Source organism: Gobio gobio (genome assembly GCF_949357685.1).
Source record: "Gobio gobio genome assembly, chromosome: 24".
NCBI classification, from domain to species: domain Eukaryota; kingdom Metazoa; phylum Chordata; class Actinopteri; order Cypriniformes; family Gobionidae; genus Gobio; species Gobio gobio.
In genome coordinates this window covers 37,096,091-37,112,892 of record NC_137120.1, presented here as the reverse complement: position 1 = coordinate 37,112,892, position 16,802 = coordinate 37,096,091, and the positions used below count along the sequence as shown (strand labels likewise).

Below are 16,802 nucleotides of genomic sequence, written 5' to 3'. Positions count from 1 at the left end.
CGACAAAAAGTTAAACAATAAAATGTAAAAACTAAACATCACAACAAAACTAAACAACAAAAAACAAGAAACTATACAACACATCACAACAAAACTAAACAAAAAACATGAAACTAAACAACACACACAACAAAACCAAAAAAAAAGAGTGAAACTAAACAGCACAACAAAACTAAACGAAAAAAGTGAAACTAAACAACAAATCACAACAAAACTAAACGAAAAAAGTGAAACTAAACAACAAATCACAAAAAAAGTGAAACTATACAACACATCACAACAAAACTAAACAAAAAAGTGAAACCAAACAACATATCACAACAAAACTAAACAACAAAAAACATGAAACTAAACGAAGCACAATAAAACTGAACGACAAAAAGTTAAACAATAAAATGTAAAAACTAAACATCACAACAAAACTAAACAACAAAAAACAAGAAACTATTCAACACATCACAACAAAACTAAACAAAAAACATGAAACTAAACAACAAACATAACAAAACTAAACACACACATCAAAACTAAGCAAAAAAGTAAAACTAAACAACACATCTCAACAAAACTAAACAACAAAAAACATGAAACTAAACAACACAGACAACAAAACTAAACAAGAAAGTGAAACTAAACAACACACAACAAAACAAGAAAGTGAAACTAAACAACACATCACAACAAAACTAAACTAGAAAGTGAAACTAAACAACACACGACAAAACAAGAAAGTGAAACTAAACAACACATCACAACAAAACTAAACAATAAAAAACATGAAACTAAACAACAAACACAACAAAACTAAACAACACAACAAAACTAAGCAAAAAAGTTAAACTAAAGAACACATCATAACAAACTAAACAACAAAAAACATGAAACTAAACAACAAAAATGTGAAACTAAACAACAAAACAGCACAATGAAACAAAAAACTAAACACAAAACAATGCAACTTAACTAAACAAAAACTAAACTAATACTAACCACTGCACAATGAAAAGAAACAGCACAATCAAACAAAACTAAATAACGCAGCACAATGAAACTAAACAAAACACGAAACAATGAAACTAAACCAAAAAAAAAACATCAAAACTAAATAAAACAATTGAACAAAGCAATACCCATCACAGCACGCACACTTAACAAAACACAAACAATACAATAAAAACACATTTGGATTTTCATTCAACAATTTGTTTGCTCTCCAAACACCAAAAGTGTGTTGCTTTCTGAATCATCTGCAGAGGAAGTGTTTGTTACACCGATCCCTGCCTAGCTTTGTAAAGGTTTGGACGTACTGCAGTTCTCCTCGTCTGAATTGTCGCTGCAGTCGCTCTGGCCGTCACACCTCCAGTGGTCCGGGATGCAGTTGTTGTCCTTGCAGCGAAACTCATGCGGCCCGCATGTCTTTTCATCTGCATACACAAACAAACAAAGCGTCCATTTGAATGTCCTCCTTAATATTACGGTGTCAAATAAATAGGGATCCTGAGGTAAAACTAAACCATAACATGTTTGTTACATTTTCTTTTCACAATATTCAGACTGTAAAACACTTATTGAACTGTTTCAATGAGGATTTTAACAACCTTGTGATGGTTTTCGGCTTACCACGAAGGTTGGTATATTAATATTTTATTAGTAAATGTTGACTTTTTTTTTTTTTAACCATAAATTGAACACTTTTTTTTTTCCAGGATCCCACAAGGCTGAATCAAAGGCACAATGCTAAATCACATCTCCCTTTCTCTAAAATAATCAACATGCTAATCCGAACTCGTTTGAGAACAGGAAATCAGGAATGCAATTTCCCCTCATCTGAATGTCGGCGACGACTAATCCAACTATCTCGAGAGATGATGAGAACATAATGCATGATTAATTGACAATCACAATGCAGTGTTTGAGTGCTAATTCCCCGACTTAAAATGACATTAAGAGAATTTTAATTTGGCAAGAACGCGGCTGGAATATTAAGATTTGTCCCCGATATAGCTCCAGGGCTCAAATTTCCTTCAAGATGGAAAAAAGAGAGAGATTTGCTCATTATAACTAAATAGAGAACTATTATACACATGTGGTTTTACTCTTAATTTTATATGTTTGAAACATTTTTACTTGACTTTAGTAGTTTGTTTCAAGTTCAAGCGACTTTCAGGAAATGCAGTTCCGTTAGAATATACAAACAGCTAGCCTGGATGCCAGCCGAACTTAGCCCCGCCCACAACATTTGAGGTTGGGAAGTTCGGTCTGGACCATAGACTGTAAAAAATATGGACGTATGTGTCCGTGACGTCACCCATAGGATTCTGAAGAGCAGTTTTGAAGCGTGAAGTAGGGTCGAGCTGGCCGTTGCCATCTTGGCAGAGCGTCATCACGTGTCACTCATGGATAATAGAAAATAGGCAAAAAGGCGGGACGTGGGCGGAGCTGAGGTGACGCGATGACTAACAGACAGGAGATAAACGGCTATCCACCTGTCACTCAAAGTCAAGATTCAAGATTCAAGATTCAAGAGTTTTATTTGTCACATACACAGTTATATACACAATATACAACTGGCAGTGAAATGTAAACAGGTCCGCTCCATGGACAGTGCAAATAACAGTTACAAGAAATTAAATAGAAATAGAATAAAATTAGAATAAAAAGTATTAACATAAGTAGAATTATAAATAAATCAAGTAAAAGATAAAAATAGGAAATAAGATAAAAATAAAAATATAAAAAATATGTGGATATGATAAGTGAGATAAACTGTAGACTTAAAAATAAGTGGTTAATAAGTGGCCACGCCCTTAATTATGCAGAACTTTAAGGCTTTCTATAATGTAAACGAATGAGTTATAAAAAAAATCACCCCCCTCACAGTCGACATGAAGGACAAAATTAGCCGTATAGACCAAAACCACAATTTGTACCAGACTGTAAACGTGTTCTTCTGCTGTAAAGTTGGGGATTTTAACATGGGGCTCGATGAGATTCTGCTCCTTCTGGAGCCTGCCTCTAGTGGCCAGTCGATGAATTGCAGTTTAAGTCACTTCCATATTGGCTTCAAGAGAAACTTGGGGAGGTTGCCGCTTGGTCCTTTGTGGAGCAACTATGCTCGAACCAGAGCTGTTCGGACCAATCAAATTGTCAGGGCGGGTTTTATACGATGATGGACAGATGATCAACAGTAACGTAATCATCCACGTCACCAAAGAGCGCTTAGGTTGAATCCGCTTACTAAACGAAGAACTTGTTCGTATATGCGTTCACCTTTACTATTCCTCTCAGAAATGATGATCGTGTTGGTAAGTGCTCCGTGTATTCTTAAATTCCTTTTACGACACCGGCAAAGATCTTCTTCTTCTACTTCTTCCAGCGTGCGTGCGGTAGAGTTCTGTTGACAACTATGCATCGCTCAACACACGTCACTTACTCCGTTGCTCTGATTGGTTGTAGGTCTATCCAATTGAGTGCAGAGGCATTTTCTTTCCTGGCTCGGTTGAGACACGCCCCATAATCACCGCCCAATGGAGCAGTATCAGACTCATATTCTGACTAGAATCTTAGTATGACGACGTCAGGCTGATGCTGCGTTCACACCAAACGCGAATAGAGCGTCAGGAGCGAGTGATTTCAATGTTAAGTCAATGTAAAGGCGCGTTGACGCGCGTCTGGAGGTCCTGCGGCGTGTTGGACGCGATTTTGCGTCATTCGTGCGTCCAGTTCGCGCGAATGACGCAAATTTGACGCAAATTGAGCGTCTTGCGCGATACGCGCGAGTGGTGCTTTTTGTGCATTCACTCGTTTGAAGCGAATTCGCGCCTGACGCCCGAGTTTAATTTTTTTTCTTTGGCGTCAATTCGCGGCGTGTTAACCAATCAGGAGCCTGCTTGCTGCTGTCACGTGGTAAAGTGACGTGATGAGAAACACTGCATAATTTAAAAATACTACTGTGTCGCAAAATGTCGTTTTAAGGGCGTTTTCACACCTTAAAGTCCGCACCAAGGTCCGAACTTAGTTTTGATACATTTTATACATTCGGTTAGTTTTGGTTTGGTTTCACATTGCAATTGTGCGAGCAGACTAAAGAACTTTACATGACACACTTGCGTCCACTCGTCAACATCTATGTGGGCTGCATCTGGACATTGATTGGTTTGTAAACGGACGTGCATCTGACGTCAGGGTCTTTCACAAGAATGAATGAATGGACAAATATCGTTGCCACTATTGAACAGTGCGCATTGCTTGACTATTTTCTTTTCGTTACGTTTAAAAGAGGACATTAAGCTTTATATACACATATTTCTCATGTTTGTGAGACGAGTAGCTGCTGAGTTTCGGTTTGAGACGCGCTCCCACGATTATTGTCTGCTATTGACTATTTGCTTTTTATTTATTAAATCCAGGCAATTATCTGATTAAATGTTGATTAAAATTACGATACAATTTATACGAAACGAAATTCACATTAAAGAAAGACTTTCTAAGCAAAATCATACAAAATTTATTTCAAAATCATTTCTGACCTTCTGTCTTCTGACATATTGCGCATCTTTTCACTTTTAATAATCAATGTAGCCTAGATTGAATTTAAAAATAACATTATAATATTTAAACATAAACAGGAACTTCCTGTAAATGGTGTGAAAGTCCGAACCATACAAAAAATGCTTTCACACTAGAAACGAACCGAACATTTGTTCAGTTTGATCCGGACCGAGACTACCTCTTTTCGTCTGACCGGATGTCGTCTGTTTGGTCCGGACCGTGGTACGGGGGAGGTTTCACACCTGTAATTTTGATTCGGACCAAACTGAAAAGTCCGAAAATCCGGACCAAACAAGGTAGGTGTGAAAATACTTTTTCAGGTTAGAATGTAGTTGTTTAAAGCTCAAATCTGTGGTTTATTTATAAAGAGAGCGCCTATTTAAAAAATTATCTTGCGTTTTTGGAGTTGTGAGATCCAGGCGATCACCGGGCGCTCAGCGCTCATTAACCCCAGAGAGAGCAGCCTTTCCTCGGCCAGTCCTTCTGACGTTTGCCGCTGGCTCTGATGTCCTGTAGTGGTTCGTCTTGTGTGGATCTAACGGGCGATCTTTGGTGTCATGAATCTATAATTTGTTGTCTACCAAATCGTTTTGACTGAGGGCAAAAAGAAGTTTTATAACTTTATTTTTTAAGGATATTTAAATATACATGCAGTGAAGATAATGTAGGAGTTGCCTGGACCACATTTGTGTGGCTATTAATGCTTAATATATATTTTTAATGAAAATGAAAAGAGGCAGAGTGGTGTTTTATGACATATTTCTCCTGGAGCGCCTTGAATGCGCGTCTATTTTGCTTCAAACGCTCGATTTATACGCGCGTCCAATTCGCTGTGGACGTGTGAATGGATTCAAAATGTTCAAGCGTCCAACTAGACACGGTAGACGCTCTATTCACATTTGGTGTGAACGCAGCATCACAAACAGCAGGTGTATTAACTGAATTGATTGTTTTAACGCATTTGTGTTAGTCTGTATGCTTTCAGTGTGCTACGGGCTAATTAGCTTGTGTCGACGTGCTGACAACGTGAGGTAGATCCTGGTGAATAATTCAAAATAAATAAATAGGATCATGCTGTGATGTGAGAGACCACATCCAACAAATCAAGAGCGGTGTTCAATGTGTCAGAGCGAGGCAGCATGCTGAATGTTTCAATGATCCATTCTTCTGATGTGGACCTTTAGTTGTGGCGGAGGAAAACACACCGAACCAGCACTCAGCCATTCAAGCTAGAGCAACCAATGAGAGCATGCAGTGTGCTGGAACAAAATGACCAAAAAAAAACAACAACATTAATATCACTCTCCTGAGAACACACCAACTCAAATAAACTAATGCAAAGTACCTCAAAATTAGCAATAGTAAAACATGTATAAAGTATTTTATGCATGTATTATGTTATATGCAATTTTTGCTTTTTCAATGCTAAAACCAGTAATTAGAGAGAAGTTAAAGCTGCACTATGTAAAATTTTTTCAGTAAAATATCCAAAAACCACTAGACCAGTGTTATATATGTTGTTCAGTTGAGTACTTACAATATCCCAAATGTTTCCAACTATTTGTAAATCGTGAGAAAATTGCTCCTTTAACCAAGGAACCGGGACGTGTGAGGGAGTCGCCTGTCAATGGTGTCATATCTGCGTTCCCCTCGGTTTCCGGTTTTATTTTGCAGAAACACTTTACTCTCACTGCAGTGTGAACAAGTGTCATAGCAGCCGCTGAGAGAACGCCCAGAGTAACGTCATAACATCATTTTCAACACACTCAGATGTGTCTAATATGATAAACAGAGCTGCGTTACCTTATACTCATGACCGGAAAAGCGGAAATGACGCCAGCGACTGTGTTACAATAAAAGTCCCGCTACTCGCGAGGCGTCTTATTAACAATCGCTCCAGCGGTTCCTCAGCTCCACAACACTCGGTCCTGCTCTGCTTCATACTACAGTAAAGTTAATAAACACATCCATCAACATGATTTCTGCCCGAGTCCTATCCCGATTCTTTCCCACCGGCTGTGAGGTGAAAACCACATGTCCCAAGATTCTGCGCTCAAACGTGGCATCATCAAACTACGCCTTTGTTTTGAATAGGCGACCTCGAGCAGACGGAAAAGTTACATAGTGCACCTTTATAAAAAAAAATACTGATATTTTATTTTGTTTATATTGTAGCATTGGCTAGATTTACACTATATTGCCAAAAGTTTTGGGAAGCCTACCTTTACATGCTTTTAATGACATCCCATTCTTAATCCGTAGGGTTTAATATGGCGTTGGCCCACCCTTTGCAGCTCTAACAGCTTCAACTCTTCTGGAAAGGCTTTCCACAAGGTTTAGGAGTGTGTTTATGGGAATTTTTGACCATTTTTCTTGAAGCCCCTTTGTTGGGTCAGGCACTGACGTTGGACGAGAAGGCCTGGCTCGCAGTCTCCGCTCTAATTAATCCCAAAGGTGTTCTATCGGGTTGAGGTTAGGACTCTGTGCAGGCCAGTCAAGTTCCTCCACACCAAACTCGCTCATCCATGTCTTTATGGCCCTTGCTTTGAGCACTGATGCGCAATCATGTTGGTACAGGAAGGGGTCATCCCCAAACTGTTCCCACAAAGTTGGGAGCATGAAATTGTCCAAAATGTCTTGGTATGCTGAAGCATTTAGAGTTCCTTTCACTGGAACTAAGGGGCCAAGCCCAACCCCTGAAAAACAACCCCACACCATAACCCCCCCTCCAACAAACTTTACACTTGGCACAATGCAGTCAGGCAAGTACCGTTCTCCTGGCAACCGCCAAACCCAGACTCGTCCATCGGATTGCCAGACAGAGAAGTGTGATTGGTCACTCCAGAGAACACGTCTCCACTGCTCTAGAGTCCAGCGGCGGCGTGCTTTACTCGACTATATCCGACGCTTTGCATTGCTCTTGGTGATGTAAGGCTTGGATGAGCTGCTCAGCCATTGAAACCCATTCCATGATGCTCTACACACTGTTCTTGAGCTCATCTGAAGGTCACACGAAGTTTGGAGGTCTGACTCTGCAGAAAGTTGGCGACTTCCGCGCACTGTGCGCCTCAACATGCTCAATTCTAATCCAGTCCATTGCACTCAGTCTTTCTATTTTGAAAAAAAACATTCCCATTGTCCATGTCCATTAAAAGACCTGGTCCCTTTTCAATCTCAGTCAACCTATCAATACGCCCTATTGATGTCATCTCTGAATCTTATGAATCCACCAGTGGATGCTTTTCATCTTAATATCTTGTTAGGAAATGACTCTGTTTTTAAAGGGATGTAAGCAAGTTATTGATTATTTGGAAGACAAAGCTCCACTCCACTGATGGACGTTCGGATAGGCACTTAGAAAAGGTCCTCATGTTTAAAAATCAATACAGTATTATGCAGGCTAAATGTGAATATTCCATTATATCCTCTCAATGATGTAAAGTGCACAAGTGTGTTGTGTGTCTAGGGAAATCCAGTATAGCAAAATCGTCCAAGACTATGCGCAATTCCAGCACACAAGGAGAAAAATGCATTATGGGGAAAAAAATTGCCTCATTGAGAACTAAAGATATAATAGATTTTTTTTTTTTTGCAATTTTGCAGTGCATGTTCGTCTCATTGTACCCAACCAGACAATTTGATGTATAACATATAACTTAAATGTGTTTTTTTGGTAACTGGGTAAGCTTTGATATGCTTTAAAGGTGCAGTGTGTAAATTTTAACGGCATCTAGCGATGAGGTTGCAAATTGCTAGTAGCTGGTTGTAGCAGTTCAAGGTGGTAAAGTTGGCCTTTGGAACGTTGACTAGGTTGGACCAATGAATGAATGGTTTGGACCACTTAAAGGTGCAAAGTGTACATTTTAGCGGCATCTAGTGGTGAGGTTGTGAATTGCAACCTCCCACCGCTCACCCCTCCCTCTCGGAGCACATAGAGAAGCTATGGTGGCTGACACAGGACAAAAATGTCGTCGTCGGGGAGAGAGCAGAGAGTAGCTGCCGCTCTGTAGAGAAGTTTGTCCTTTTAGGGCTACTGTAGAAACATGGCGGCGCAAAATGCCGATTTCACCCTAAGGGGACCCGCGGTGTGTGTAGATAGAAATGGCTCATTCTAAGGTAATAAAAACATAACGGTTCATTATTTAATGTCTTTATACACCACTGAAAACATAGTTATATATATTATATTGCCTTTCTGTCAATAGATCCTCATAAATACTACACACTGCACCTTTAAAGAAGAATTCTGCAGTGGAAAAGTTTCTTGAAAGTCCCAAATGACAAAATTACCAACTTCAGCTTACTTGCAATGCACTAACCGTTCCCTGTGATGAAAGCCAGAGTGTTCCCCTGAAGAGGTAAATGCTGGACAGAAATGGACAGCACTTATGAAAAGTATTCCAGATTGATATAAAGATAAAACCATTTACAAGACGATTTGTCACTGCAAGATGCCACATACCGTACTTGCCATTATAAACTGAAGACGTTACTAGCAATACCTTGAAGATGTCCGTCTTTATTCAACTACAAAAATGCCGAAAGACACTTACAAAAGGACACATAAAGGAAGTTTGTCTTTTGTTGGAGATATGAGGACTTTAAAGTGAACACTACACAAACGTCAGTCTTTTAAAGCTGTATAAAGTCCTTTGTAAGTCCATAGCCTTTCCGTCACAAAAAACTCATTCACCATATGATTCCATATTCCTACTTCTATTTTCTTAATGCGGTTAACATGAGGAGAAGATTTGCCATAAATACGATACATTTTTAGAAAATAACAACTTAAATATATAAATTGGGTTAAAAATATATTTAATATATAAAACTATAAAACTACATATAGACAAAACTAAATGTATTCAGACACCTTCAACATTTCTCACATTATCACATTTGATTCGCTATAGTTTAGAAAATGGTCAAATATGACAAGAACTCAGAGTTAAACTGTGCCAGAACAAATAATGTCAGATAACTTTGATAGAAAGGGATGTAATGGTTTACAATCAGCTGTTCAATTTAAGTACACAATTAGATAATACCAGTTCAGGTCAACCAATGACCAAGCAATGCTTCATTTTGTTCAGTCTGTGGTGTAAAATGTCACATTAGCAATTAAAGAAAAAAACACTTCAGCAAAACATGGTCAAGTCAAAGTGTTTGAATCATTTTGGCCCCAAGATTTGTATCAATTTTACTGGTAGTCCACACAGTATGAAGAATTTTTGGGTATAATATGTCACAGTTTACTTTATTTTGCTATCCTCACTTACATAAATTAACTATAGTGTCCTGCACCCACTAGTAATATATATAAATATATATATATTATCTATAATAATTTTTGGTTTGACTGTATGTTGTAAACAGTGTGGCTTTTTTTTTTATTTAAAATAAATTTTATACGTAACTTAATTAAAACGTCAAAATATGTTTAAAAATGTACTTTGAGAAGCAAAAAAGTACCTGAAAAAAATACCAATCTTAAAATACATTTTAGGTATATGCAAAATTATTTAAAACATTATTTTTAAAAGTCAAATTTAAGTAAATATTTTGCAAATATTGTTTATTTTAGAGTTTTTATTATAGTTGCAATATAATTTCAAAACATATTTTTTTGCCAGATATGAACACTTTTGGACTATTTCGCCTTTTGGAGCACTTTTTCGCTGATTTTTTTTGTGTGTGGAGACTATATAAGTCATAATATTTTCCTGATTATGAGCATTTTTTGAACAATTTCGGCTTTTTGAAGCACTTTTTCAACTTTTTTTTAGTGTGGAAACAATATTAGTCATAATTTTCTTCCAGATATGAGCACTTTTGGAGCACTTTTTTCGACTGTTGTGTTTTTTTTTGGAAACTATATTAGTTATATTTGTGTCCAGAAATGAGCACTTTTGGACTATTTCAGCTTTTGGAGCACTTTTTCGCTGACTTTTTTGTGTGTGTGTGTAAAATATATATTAGTCATAATTTTTTTCCAGATATGTGCACTTTTGCACTATTTTGCCTTTTGGAGCACTTTTTTCGACTGTTTTGTTTTTTTAGAAACTATATTAATCATATTTGTTTCCAGATATGAGCACTTTTGGACTATTTTTGCTTTTTTGCAACACTTTTCGATTGTTCTTTTTTTTTGTGTGACTATACTTGTCATCATTTTTCCAGATATGAGCCCTTTTTGAAATATTTGGCCTTTTGGAGCAATTTTTTCGACTGTTTTTTTTTTTTGGAAACTATATTAGTCATATTTGTTTCCACTTTCCAGATATGAGCACTTTTGGACTATTTTGCCTTTTGGAGCATTTTTTCGCTGACTTTTTTTTGTGTGTCGAAACTATATTAGTCATAATATTTTCCAGATATGAGCATTTCTTTTTTTAAATTTTGGCTTTTTGAAGCACTTTTTCAACTTTATTTAGTGTCGAAATATATTAGTCATAATATTTTCCAGATATGAGCACTTTTGGACTATTTCGCCTTTTGGAGCAATTTTTTCGACTGTTTTGTTTTTTTTGGAAACTATATTAGTCATATTTGTTTCCAGATATGAGCACTTTTAGACTATTTCGCCTTTTGGAGCATTTTTTCACTGACTTTTTGTTTGTGAGTCGAAACTGTATTAGTCATAATATTTTCCAGATATGAGCTTTTTTTTTTTATGGCTTTTTGAAGCACTTTTTCAACTTTATTTAGTGTGGAAACAATATTAGCTATATTTGTTTCCAGATATGAGCACTTTTGGACTATTTCAGCTTTTTTTATTCAACACTTTTTTTTTAAACACTTTTCGATTGTTCTTTTTTTAATGTGTATATTTTGAAAATAATTCTTGAAATGCATAATATTAGAAATTAATATTCATAGTAACAGTAACTTATTACAAAATTAAAAAAATATATTTTACTCAGTATTTACGTGCACCATGTATTTTTATACTTATTAAAGTATCATCAGCTAAAAACATATCTTAACAAATGTTTGTTTAAACCTAAAATTACCAAAATATATCACAAAATGTACTTCGAGAAGTAAAAAAATACTTTTCCAATCTTAAAATATATTTTGGGTATATGCAAAATAATGAAAAGCAACAACAAAAAACATATATATATATATATATATATATATATATAAATACATGCCATCAACATGTGTGGCATGTATTTTTATACTTTTATACTTATAGTATCACATCATTAGTTTATCAACATGCATCAAGTTAAAGTTTATATTTTAAGTTTAAATAATTGAGAAGCCTCCAAGCAATAAACCTTTTCCCCAGAAAAACACACTTCATCTACAAGCCAAAGTAGCTGCTTTACTTGACACATGGAATCCAGTTCTGACTACAGAGGAACACTGCTCTTTTAAAATGGAGAAAAACCCAAAGAATCTGCATAATTATAGTGCACTAAATGTTCCATTCTGGGCCCGATGGAGAAGGCTAATCGGTTAGCTGCTCATAAAGCAAACACAATGCAACCTGACAACCCTCGCCCAGAGAAGACGTTAGCGCTTGGTTGAACAGTTTTCAGCAAAACTTACCAATCCACAAAACCTCAAGATTGGAGTAAGAACTCCAAGAACTCGGTTATGAAAGCTATCTTTATTCATCTGCGTCAGCCCACTGGGTAAAGGGTTGGTGCAAAATTAAAGCAAATGGAATGTTTTATGAGTTTTGACTTGCAGAAAATTCTCACACTGAATTTTAAGGAGGATATTTATGGACGGTGATGATGAGCGAGTGGTAATGCGCGGCGACGTCAATAGACTCACCGCAGTTGGCCTCGTCCGAGCCGTCGGCGCAGTCGGGGTCCTCGTCGCACACCCACAGCTTGGAGATGCAGTGCATTGTGGTCTTGCATTGAAACTGGGACGGTGAACAAGTGTTCTCGGCTGGAGACAGAAGTACATCATGTGATCAAAACTTTGAGAAGACAGACAAACCGCAGAATATTCCCAAGTGTTTTCTTCGTGTTCGAAAGTTCATACGTTTTAGGATTAAAGACTGTTTGCTGAGCCTGTATTCTACCCCACCCTTTCTAAAACACCAGTAAGGAGTAGAACCATAAAGAATCAGTAACAGACTGCAGAAAACTGTCCTTTAATCTCCCCACAACACCGAAATAAACTCATGGATTGTGCAGGAACAGTGCTCGCAGCAGGCGATTTGAAGTCTGACAGTGATTGTCTTCCAATTGATTGTATATAAGGAGGTAAATTTGCACACAAGCGCTGCTTTGATGGCTGTAGCACTGGAGCTTTAAATGAGAGGAATTAAGAGACAGCTTTTCTTAGGCCCTATTCTCATGTGGATGTCTGTAAATTTGCATAGCACCTCAGTGATAACTCTCATGCATTCAGATGGCAATTTATTCCTGTAGCTCACGTCAGAATTAAAATGTCCAGATAATTCACTCAACCCCGTCATTCAAGATGTTCACGTCTTTCGTATCTTCAGTCGAAAAGAAATTAAATGGATAGTTCACCCACTAATTAAAATCATGTCATCATTTACTCACCCTCAAGATGTTCCAAACCTGTGTGAATTTCTTTGTTCTGCTGAACACAAAGGAAGACATTTGGAAGAATGTTTGTAACCAAGCAGATCTGGGCAGCCATTGACTACCATAGTATATTTCCCCCCACTATGGTAGTCAATGGCTGGAGAGATCTGCTCGGTTTAAAGGTCCAAATTCCAGTTTCAATGCAGCTTCAAAGGGCTCGACACGATCCCAGACGAGGATAAGGGTCTTATCTAGCGAAACAATTGGCCAATTTCTAAAAAAATTTAGGAAAAAGACTAAAGGTGCGTTCACACCGGACGGAATGACACGATTTGCACGAGTGATTTACATGTTAAGTCAATGCAAAGAAGCGAATAGACAATCTGCGGTATGATTCCCGTGAATGAGGCAATTAGCGTGAATGACACAGCGCGAATTGGGCATTTGACACGTGATTCGTCGAGTTCGAAAAACGGAACTTTGGCGGATATTCGCGGCGCGTTAACCAATCAGGAGCTTGCTCTAGTAGTGACAACTATGAGGAGAACATCTGTATATTAATATCTGGTTCAGACAAGTGTGCATATGATTATCACTGTGATAACATTAACTGATATGAAACACAAGCCAGTCTCTTTTTGTTAAATGCAAGTTTATGTATGATCAATAATACAAAAGTATAAGTAAAAGGTATAATAAGCTATACATGGAATAAAGCAAACAATTAAGTCAAACATTCAAAGTCAGTGCTAGTCGGCTACAACGGTAACGCAAAGTTAAATAGCCTAAAAATAAAAAAAGTAATGAAACTTCACTTTGCCCTCAGCCTAAACGATTTGCCAGGGAACAAATTATAGATCCATGAGACCAAAGATCGCCCGTTACATATACACAAGACGAATTATAGCTCTAGACACCACAGAGACATCAGAGTCAGTGGCAAATGTCTGAAGGACTAGCTGAGGAAAGGCTGCTCTCGCCGGGGTTAATGAGCGCTGAGCGCCGCTGATCCACTGGAGCTCACAACTCCGAAAACGGCAGATAAAATGTTCAAATAGGCACTCTTTTTATAAATAAACCACAGATTTGAGCTTTAAACAACTTCATTATCGCCTGAAAAAGTCTTAAAACTATGTTTTGTCACACATTAACAGTAGCATTTTAACAAAAAAGACGTGTAAACACAGCCCATTTCAGCCAATTCTCAATGGGAGAAACCGCCTGGCAGAAGCCCCTCCCATGACGTGAATTCACGTCTGTCGTAAAGTGAATGTCACACGCAAATGAAGCGAGTAAACTCAAAATGTTCAAGCGTCCAACTTCGCGTGAATAGCGCAATTTATTCGCGTCATTCGCATCCGGTGTGAACGCTACATAAGGGCCCTATTTTAATGATCTGAGCGCATGGTCTAAAGCGCATGGCGCAGGTGCACTTAGGGCGTTTCAGAATCCATTTTGCTAGTTTGACAACGGGAAAAATTATCGGCGCATGCCATCGTCTCCCATTCCCTTTAAAAGCCTGTTGCGCTCGCACCGTGGCGGATTCACTATTTACATGGTGGAATTTGCGAGCAGAAAAACGGAATGCTTCTCTAGCGAGGAAACGGATCTGCTCGTCCATTGACGCTCGCTTGCTCGTCATTCCGGCTAATTCTGATACATATTTTTATATTTATGTACACCACAATTTACATTTTAATTCTTTGATGTTTCATATTTAAAAATGTTTGTGTGCTGCTCCGCGTCAAAGTGTAGCAAAGTGTACGCGCATTTTGGACCCGCCTATAGGCGCATTTAGCAAGGAACACACCAAGCCGACGCCGACCAACTAGTGACGATGAAAGCAGACTGAGGAGTCGGCTCACGCCGGCAGCGTCTGGGTCCAAAGTTACCCTGACATACCAAGCCGAAGCACAACATCCGACGGCCATGTAGCACGTCCGTTCTGAACCTGCGTAAAAGGAAATAGCTGGTGACAAGTCTAGTCTGTTTTCGTTATTCAAAGCAGGAAACCGGAAGAGCTACAGGAATATAAACAAAACAGCTCAGAATCTCGACGGACACTCCTGGGTTTTTTTTCTCGTGCACTGGTTCGCTTGTCAATCAGAATAATCAGATGGCCCGATTGACCGACGAGTGCCTATTCAACATGTCGAATCGGCTGAAAAATAGCCGACGAGGACCAACTTCAGCCGACGGTGCGGAACACACTGAGAAAACTTAGTCGGCGACGCACGAAAACTGGCACTAACACTGCACAATTGACTTTAGAGCAGGTTTTTGTTGGTCAATGGCGCAGTCGTTTTCAGTTCCTCAAAATAGCAACATGCCAACAATGCGCCTGAACACACCTGGTTTTCAGACCAGCACACCCATGGGCGCACAGATGGGCGCGAGTGCATTCGCTATTTAAACAACATTACGCGGGACGTAAAAATGATAACTGCGTCTGGCTGAAACTAGCAAAAAACACTTGCATTGTGCCAGGTTTATGATAGGGCCCTGAGTCAAACGCACTTCACAAAAAAAAAGGTAAAATGATGCGTGGAGCATTTGTGGTTAAAAAGTACATACATTTTTATATTTTTTAGAAAATAACAGATCGTTTCGCTAGATAAGACCCTTGGGATCGTGGCGAGCCCTTTGAAGCTGCATTGAAACTGGAATTTGGACCTTCAAACCGTTGTACCCCATTGAAGTCCACTATATGGAGAAAAATCCTGGAATGTTTTCCTCAAAAACCTCTTTTCGAGAAAGAAAGACATGAACATTATATATTAATTGTATATATATTTATATATATATATATATATATATATATATATATATATATATATATATATATATATATATATATATATATATATATATATATATATATATATATATATATATATATATATATATATATATATATATATATATATATATATATATATATATATATATATATATATATATGTAGGCTAGATCTTTAAAATGCATCCAAAGCGTAACAGTTAATTAATTAATAATTAATAATAATAATTTGTTACATATAGCGCTTTTTTAGGAACTCAAATCGCTTCACATAGAAGGGGGGAATCTCCTCAACCACCACCAATGTGCGGCATCCACCTGGATGTTGCGACGGCAGCCATATTGCACCAGAACGCCCACCACACACCAGCTGATTGGTGGAGAGGAGACAGAGTGATGAAGCCAATCGTATATATATATATATATATATGGGGATGATTAGGGGGGCATGATGGACATGGGCCAATGGGCAAATTTGGCCAGGATGCCAGGGTTACACCCCTACTCTTTATTGAACGATATAAAGGGATTTTTAATGACCACAGAGAGTCAGGACCTCGGTTTAACATCTCATCCGAAGGATAGTGCTTGTTACAGTATAGTGTCCCCATCACTATACTGGGGTGTTAGGACCCACACAGACCACAGGGTGAGCGCCTCACTAACACCTCTACCAGCAGCAACCTAGTTTTCCCAGTTGGTCTCCCATCCAGATACTGACCAGGCTCAGCCCTGCTTAGCTTCAGTGGGAAACCAGTCTTGGGCTCCAGGGTGATATGGCTGCTGGGTATACTGTATATCGTACAGTGCTTGGAAGTGGTCAAAAAGGATTAATTGATCTCTTCTTGTATCTCAGGGATGTGGATTTGGACAGAAATTAAATTACTACACGACCATGGTGTTTGTCAAAAAATCAGTAGGTCTTTCGGT

General features: G+C 38.1%; 1 protein-coding gene across 1 annotated transcript in view; it reads right to left on the bottom strand.

Annotated features, from left to right (window-relative positions):
- lrp1ba (low density lipoprotein receptor-related protein 1Ba) overlaps positions 1–16,802 on the bottom strand; it is a gene marked incomplete at its 5' end in the record, with an annotated part of 414,271 nt that overhangs the window by 63,158 nt on the left and 334,311 nt on the right. The window contains 2 exons of the mRNA XM_079807766.1: positions 1,308–1,424; positions 12,343–12,462. Coding sequence (XP_079663892.1) covers positions 1,308–1,424; positions 12,343–12,462 — 237 coding nt within the window. The remainder of the gene's footprint in view (positions 1–1,307; positions 1,425–12,342; positions 12,463–16,802) is intronic.